Here is an 8,117-nt window from a genome sequence, read left to right as displayed (position 1 = left end):
ATATATATATATATTTGGCTGTTGTCTGTGTTTTCTGATTTATGGAGTGATAAAAAGATGTCAGAAACGCCTACTGTAAAACATATAGAACATACAAAAAGACAATTTTATGTATAGCACATATAACAATATAGTACATACATATTGTTTTGGGTGCTTTTTTGCAGTCAGTTGTTTTTCATCATGACATTTTATGCAAGTCAAATTTAACTGTCCCAAGTTTTTTTAAAAATAGTAATTTTTTGACATGGAAAATGAAAATAGTGACACAATAACTGCATTTCCACATTGCGCACGTATCTAGTTAGAGGTGTTTGTTTATATATTATTTTCTTGGTTTATATAACATTTTATTCCTAAACATGGTGAAAATATATGTATTTTTCTGGCTGTTGACACTATTTTTTGATTTATGGAGTAATAATAAGAAATCCCCTCTGTAAAAACCTTTAATATGTCAACAGAGTGAAACGAGTTTTAAACTAAATTTGAATGTTTCGCTTTCTGTTCTGTAAAGGTATGCATATTGTTATATATTTTATTAGATAATGGCTCATTTAACATATAACATAACATAACATTTCAGAAACTTTTAATAAAAAAAAGTACAGTGATAAACCAGCTGGGGAAATAAAGTGATATCTATTTGTTAAAAGAAGTTGAGGTAACTCTTCATGTCACATTATTATAATTCCTGATATTTGTAAACATTGTCAAGAAAGGACAGGTCATAATAGCCATTTAGCTTTGATTGTGCTTTCTGTTTAGTTTCTGTTATGAACTAGTCTGATTATCTGCTTGGTCATACTAGTAAAGCTTGTTCAACGTTTTATATGTAATGTGTGGTAGAATAGAAGTCTCTTTTTCCTATATACACCTACATTAGTTTCTTCAATTCGTGGTTGTAGAGTAATCTGTAAACAAGTGCCAAGTAGTCATGATAAGCTTCCTGTCTGCCTGGCCTTTTTCACTTCCTTCTTGCACCAAAAGCTCAGATATATTTATATGGACATTGGATAAACTACTTACATTACACTAATCCAGGTCAGACTGTGAATTTGTTTAAATTGAACAGATTATGAGTGGAAATGTCATCTCATCTTTGTTTGCGGCTTATTTTAGAATTGGGGCTCACTTTTACATCAACAAATAAGTGTAAAAACAATGCTTTCTCAGCAAAATTACTATTGGTTTCAGTTTACATTTTTAACCACTGTAACACATCTACTAGTTGCTCATCATAATTATTAACCATGTGAATAAAGTTAATCTTTAATGGTTTTTATAACATTTTTAAAAACTTATTTTAAAGTCAAGACACACTTATTGCAAAAGCTGTAATTTATGGGACAACAAGGCAATTTCAATCACAAAATATTGTGTGAGATTATAATATGCTTTCCCTTGTTGGATAAAATGATTTTTATCATCAATGCACATGAAATAATCTGTATTGTAGAATGAATCTTGGACACGCAAATGATGCATATGAGAACTTTTCAGATACTTACCAAAGTGGCCCTTCTTCAGTTGAGCAAAAGTCAAAGTTTTTGAGAGTTTAATGCTGACAGTGAATTTCAAATAGGCCTATATGTTGATTCACAATGTGTTAGATGGCGTCATCTTGCATTAGTCACAGAAAAACTTCTCTTGTCTACATTTATCAAAGTTGCGCAATCAGACACTTAGATTTCCATTTTGGCTGTGTTTTTGCATATGCATGCCTATTAACCCTAGTGGAGTTGTCGCTTTATCACCGGTTGCTGAGCCGTCCCACATGATAGATTTTTCTAACACATTCTCCCTCTCTCTTTGCCTTCAGGCTGACCTCACTGGGATCAAATGGAAGTGTTTTGTGTGGCAGGGACCCACCTCGTCCCCCATCCTCTTCCCAGTGACGGAGGAGGACCCCATCCTGTGCAGCTTCAGTCGCTGTCTGAAGGCAGACGTGCTGAGTGTGTGGCGGAGGCACCAGACCCCGGGCCGGCGGGAGCTCTGGATCTTTTGGTGGGGAGACGACCCCAACTTTGCCGAACTCGTCCACCATGACCTATCATGTACGTCTGCTTGCTTGTTAAACTGACACATGCCTTCCAAACCAGAACATGTGCATACACAGTTAGAAATACGTGTAGTCAGAGATGACGTTTTGCTTGTCAGAGGTTAAGCTGTGCTTGATACTGAATTTTTCATAGTTAAATTGGTGGTTAGACTGGAGGTGTTTTTCCAGACATTAGTCATAGACCGGTTATTGATATTGCAGTTGTTGAGGTTTGCTAACTGCATTAACTGCAGTTGCGTCAAAGCAAAAGTATTTAAGGATTTTAGTATGTCTGCAGTGAGACTTTGAGACTTTATTTTTCTTGATATTTGCATAACAAATAAAACCTTACTCAATATATAAGCAGCTCTCATATGAAAGAGGAAACTGTAGTTAATGATGAAAAGTTAACGATGCTTATTTAGATTGGCTGGCTTGGCTTGGATTAATTCTTTTTTAAGGTGTGACTTGACATCTGTTTCTCATCCACCTTTTATTACTATAAGAGCTCAATCAATACTTGGTCAATAAAGAGCTAAGTAGGGTTAATTTCCTGGTTCTTTGAATTATTTGTTCTCTTATAAAATCTCTTTCAACAACAAACACTCTGAGATGGAGCTATAGGCAGGGCTCAACCTAAAATCTGAGTTCCAGATCAAATCAGACCATTGATGTGTTATTGTTGGCTAACTTAGGTGAAAATTGCAAGAATGACTTGATAATAATAGTCTTTCTATGAACCAATACTATAATTATAAAGAAATCATCTGTGTGCTATGTTATAATTGTATAACTTCATATAATTTCTAGCCGTTATTGCCTAGTAATTTTTTTGTCTAGCCTAACATTAAATAAGAAATAAACTCAAATTCAAAATTTTGGGGTCGGTTAGATTTTTAAAAGTCTTTACCCTCACATTTGATCAGTTGTATTGCTGTATAAAAGTGTCACTTTCTATTATTAAAAAATGCAAATAAAAGTCTGAACTACTGTTCTGACGTTGTAATACATCTTTCTTTACCATATACATTATATGATTAACTAAAAAGTGATGTGTAGGGTCTTAATTGGGGCAGCAGCAGTTGAGCATGTGGATATAATGGAGTACTGACCTGTCCTCTGTGTCTCACAGGTAATGAGGACGGTTCCTGGGATAGCGGCCTGACCTACGAGTGCCGAACGCTGCTCTTCAAAGCCATCCATAACCTGCTGGAGCGCTGCCTCATGAACCGATCCTTCGTTCGTATCGGCAAGTGGTTCGTCAAACCCTACGAGAAGGATGAGAAGCCTATCAACAAAAGGTAAAAGAGACGTTGAGCAAACGGAGGCTGCTGTTTACGTTTTGGCGATAACCTGGTGCGTTTTCATGCCCAGCGATGCGGATGCATGCCGTAAGCTGCGGCATTTAACAGCATGATCCTCATTGTTTGTCGCAGCAGACGAGTGACATCAGGCTATTGGCATTCTTGTGTGAGGAAGAGCCCCTGCTCTGGAAGCCAGCAATTTTTGTCGCGTAACCTCCCGGGATGCTCTGTTTTGCCTGTTTTAAAGGTGGGGTAAGCGATTTTTCAAAAACGCTTTAGAAAACTGATTCGGGCCGACTAACAAAACAAACTTGTAGCTAATCAGCAGTAAGGGGCGTGTCTACTCATGATGTGGAGGAGAGAGCGTTCAGTGCACATGACGGACATTAGCAAGCCGAGCGACAGAAAGATAGAGATGGCGGATAAAAAACAAAAGAGGAAAACGTCTGCGGAACAAAAGAAGGCTTAAGGCAAGAAGTAGGACCCATGTAAATATCGGATCAGCTTTCCAGCGCTGGAGAGAACTCAAGGAGCGGAAGGCCTGCGATCGGACGCCGAGGTTGCTTTGTTTCTTCTCGATAGGTGAGTAACACCGTGTCTGCGCCGCAACAGCTAAAGTCTGTCTAGTATACTGGACGCGACAAAGCGACCGTTGAAAATCATTTGAAATTTGTGTCAATACGTCATGAATAGAACGCAGCAGCAGTTTTCTGTCGGGGATTTGTTGTGTCGTGCCGCGCCGCATCCAGTGTAGACATAGATATGTATATACAGATAACCGTTGCCTGGGTTGTGTACGTATGTGTGGGGCGGAGCTATCAAAATAGGGGCGAGACCCTTTTGGGGTAGGGGCGTGTTTGTTTTGGTGATTTCAAATGTCAACATTGGCTACCAGAAATCGCTTACCCCACCTTTAAGTGAAACATTCGAATAACGTAGGGAGGGGCAAAAGATGCGGTCCGTTTAATTGTCTGTTTCATTTGCATAGATGTCATTGGTCCCCTCAGGGCAGAGGTGTTGTGGTGTGTCTGTGGGTGGGAGGATATGGCTTCCTGCTGTGGGTGTGCACACAGTGCACTCGGTGTCAGTTAAGGATGCAAGAGCTGGAAAGTGTGGCTGCTTCCTCTGTCTAAGTTTTAATGAAGAGCTTACTCTTCTCACAAAACACTGACTGTGCGGTTTCACACTAGGTAGGTCAACAAGAACCACCATTTCGCTTTCACTTGTTCAGCTCTGCCTGAACTTGAAAAGATGTCAGACATCCAGAGTTCTTCCTAATAATCATTTGTGGCTCATGGTTTTCTGGTGCTTTGTTTTTTTCCATAAACAAGGCAGATAGGTGAGCTTGAATGCTGTTAGGTCACATTGAGCTCTGAATATACACTACCGTTTAAAGGTTTGGGTTTGGTGAGATTTTTTTTTTTAAATTATTTATTTTTGTATATTTTTTGAAAGAAGTCTCTTATGTTTACAAATTCTGCATATATTAGATCAAAAATACAGATAAAAAAACAGGATTAGTGTGAAATGACTTTACATTTAATATATGTGACCCTGGACCACAAAACCAGTCATAAGTCGCTGGGGTATATTTGTAGCAACAGCCAAAAATAAATTGTATGGGTCAAAATTATAGATTTTTCTTTTATGCCAAAAACCATTATGATATTAAGTAAAGATCATACTCCATGAAGATATTTTGTAAATTTCCTACCATAAATATAACAAAACGTAATTTTTGATTAGTAATATGCATTGCTAAGAACTTCATTTGGACAACTTTAAATGCGATTTTCTCAATGTTTTGATTTTTTTGCACCCTCAGATTCCAGATTTTTCAAGTAGTTGTATCTCGGCCAAATATTGTCCTATCCTAACAAACCATACATCAAGCTTACTTATTCAACTTTCAAATGACGTGTAAATCTCAATTTCAAAAAATTCTTATGAAATGTTTTGTGGTCCTGGGTCACATATATGTATTTTCAATTTTAATAAATTTTAAAATATTTTTAGTAACTTATTCCTGTGATGCAAAGCTGAATTTTCAGCATCATTACTCCAGTCACATGTGTCAGTGTCACATGATCCTTCAGAAATCATTCTAATATGCTGATTTGCTGCTTAAGAAACATGTCTTATGATCAATACTGAAAACAGTTGTGCTGCTTAATATTGTTGTTGAAAAAACATTCTTTTTTTCAGGATTTGTTTGATGAATGGAAAGTTTGAGTATTTTGTATTACTACAGATGTCTTTACTGTAACTTTTAATCAATTCAATGCATCATTACTGATTCAAAAGTATTAATTACTTTAAAACAAATCATACTGACATCAAGCTTTTGAATGGTAGTGCATACGCTTTGGAGTGCCATCTGTCTGTGTGAGGTTTGTAGTGGATTGCTGGTGGCGTGTCGTAAGGACACTGCTAAGAGTGCATGACAGACATTTGAGGAATGCAGGCTTCCCCATTTCTCTCGCTTTCTTTTTCTCTCATTCGTCTCTGGCATTGCACAGCGTGATGTTGGCGCTGTACCCTCTGGTGTTACCAGGGGTCATCACTCGATCCCTCCAGGGTGAGCATGCATGCACTGTTGGCTTAAAGGCAGGAAGTGATGGTTCTCTGCATTGGTGTTTCTGAATGAGAATGGACTACAGTGTTCAGGCATGCAAACAGAGAGCTGCCACTGTAAAGTTCTAGAAAGTCAGATTGTAAATGCCATTAAAGAGAGCATTGTTTGTCTGTAGTATAAGTATATTTACCACAGAAATCAAACAATGACTTTGAATTTTATATATATTATTTATATTTATATATGTTTTAAATATACAAGGTCCAAAAATGTAATGCATCGATGAATAGTTCACCATAAGATCAATAACATGCATTTAGAAAGTTAGACAGGGTGAATTTCCATTACAATCTGACTTTAAAGCTTCTGAAGAAGCCTCAAGTCATTATGATTTTAGTGTTATTAAAAAAAGCATCCTGAGCAGAAATCCCACTTATCAAAGAAGTTTCTGTTACCATGGAAACAGAAATGGCGGCAAAAGAGCTCATCAGCAGCTGCCCACTCCCATGAAGCATTGCAAATGACATAATTGTTTTCCCACACAGACTAATTGTACATTTTTATCCTTAATGATTAATAACGTTTTGATTGTTTTTTGCCGTACAGCATTGCATAGTTCATTCCCTTCTAAAAGCATTTCAGATTTTCTTTAAGAATCAAACAATTCTTCAGAATTTAGGCTTCTGGAAAAAACAAACAAACTGTGGTTTCGGTTGGTGTTTCCTGAATGCCTGAATTTGATCACTCATCATCTGCATGTTCGGTTACACTGTAACAGCTGTTTACTCTAGCCTGTGGGTCACACATTCACAGGTGTTGGGTTGTTAACTTTGAGAATGTGTGCTACAAAGCAAGTGTGAGATGTTCATTATGTGTTCTAGGACTTAATTAAACACTTTATAAAACCCCAAAGTTGAAGTCTCTGATACTCATGGATCTAATGTTCTAGTATTTCCTAAACCTTTTCATAGTACTCCTGGTCAAGGTTCAGTCACTAACTGTAGCTCTCTGGGCACTAAGCCTGCAAACACGCTGTGAAGACCTCAGCTGTCAACACACCATTCCCAGAGACCTCCAGGAAGTGTGCTACTTTCTCTCAGGCTTTAACTCTAGACCCTCGAGTAATCCTCCTTTTGTTCCTCCTCCTTTGCAGTGAGCACCTGTCCTGCTCCTTCACGTTCTTCGTACATGGAGACAGTAACGTGTGCACCAGCGTGGAGATTAACCAGCACCAGCCTGTCTATCTGTTGAGTGAGGAGCACTTGACTTTGGCCCAGCAGAGCAGCAGCTCGGTTCAAGGTATGAGTGTTGCTGATCAGTAGACTCAGATGAAATCTGCATGTACGTTGTGTCTTGAATTTTTGCACACAAAAATCATGCCTTGTTTTCATTTGGTTGATACTCTATATTTGTATCATGCTTATTTCCTTTGCCATTATCTAAATCTCACTTAGTTATTTTTAATAACACTAATAATTTGTTAAATGTACTCTTTAGCAAATCTCAAATATCATTTTTTTCAGGCTGTACATTTATATTATTAGTATAATATACACTGCCGTTTAAAGTTTTGGAGTCAGTAAGAGCTTTTTAAAAGAAATTAATACTTAGTTCAAGGATGCATTACATTTATCAAAAGATTTGGGGTTAGTAAGATGTTTTTTTTTTGTTTTAAGAAATTAATTCTTTTATTCAAGGATGCATTAGATTGATTAAAAGTGACTGTAAAACTAAACATTTTATAATGTTATAAACGAAGACTATTTCAAATAAATGCTGTTCTTTTGAACTTTCTATTAATCAAAGTATCTAGAAAAAAATCACGGTTTTCACAAACTTTTTGAGCTGCACAACTGTTTTCAACATTGATGATAGTAAGAAATTTTTCTTGAGGCAGGCACGCAGAGATAACAAGCAAGCCGATAAGAGTTTCAGAAAGCGCCTGGACATCCCGGGTGTTCGTTAGAGGAATAGATGGCGCGGATGGGATCACAGCACTGACGGGTTGTAGTGAATGACGTGATTGACATTTGTTGGCTTTGGCTAGTCTCTAAGCTAACGCCTACCTGCCTGTATTGAATATGATTACGCATCGCTCCAGTAGAGTTATTGTAAGACAATTTGACATTACACAGTTTACACAAAATTTTTCCGTTTCCTTCTAATTCAAAATAATCCCACACCTTCTCGTCTTTCG

General features: G+C 37.4%; 1 protein-coding gene across 2 annotated transcripts in view; it reads left to right on the top strand.

Annotated features, from left to right (window-relative positions):
* The window catches only part of LOC107726096 (mediator of RNA polymerase II transcription subunit 13-like), a 40,747-nt gene that overhangs the window by 1,585 nt on the left and 31,045 nt on the right, over window positions 1-8,117 (top strand). For both annotated transcript variants that reach the window (XM_016535579.1, XM_016535578.1), the window contains exons 2-4: window positions 1,823-2,057; window positions 3,174-3,342; window positions 7,074-7,219. In XM_016535579.1, coding sequence (XP_016391065.1) covers window positions 1,823-2,057; window positions 3,174-3,342; window positions 7,074-7,219 — 550 coding nt within the window. The remainder of the gene's footprint in view (window positions 1-1,822; window positions 2,058-3,173; window positions 3,343-7,073; window positions 7,220-8,117) is intronic.

This window comes from Sinocyclocheilus rhinocerous, unplaced genomic scaffold (assembly GCF_001515625.1).
Source record: "Sinocyclocheilus rhinocerous isolate Xijiao unplaced genomic scaffold, SAMN03320098_v1.1 scaffold816, whole genome shotgun sequence".
Classification (NCBI taxonomy): Eukaryota; Metazoa; Chordata; class Actinopteri; order Cypriniformes; family Cyprinidae; genus Sinocyclocheilus; species Sinocyclocheilus rhinocerous.
The sequence above is the reverse complement of the archived record's forward strand: the minus strand, read 5'-3'. Positions and strand labels throughout refer to the sequence as shown.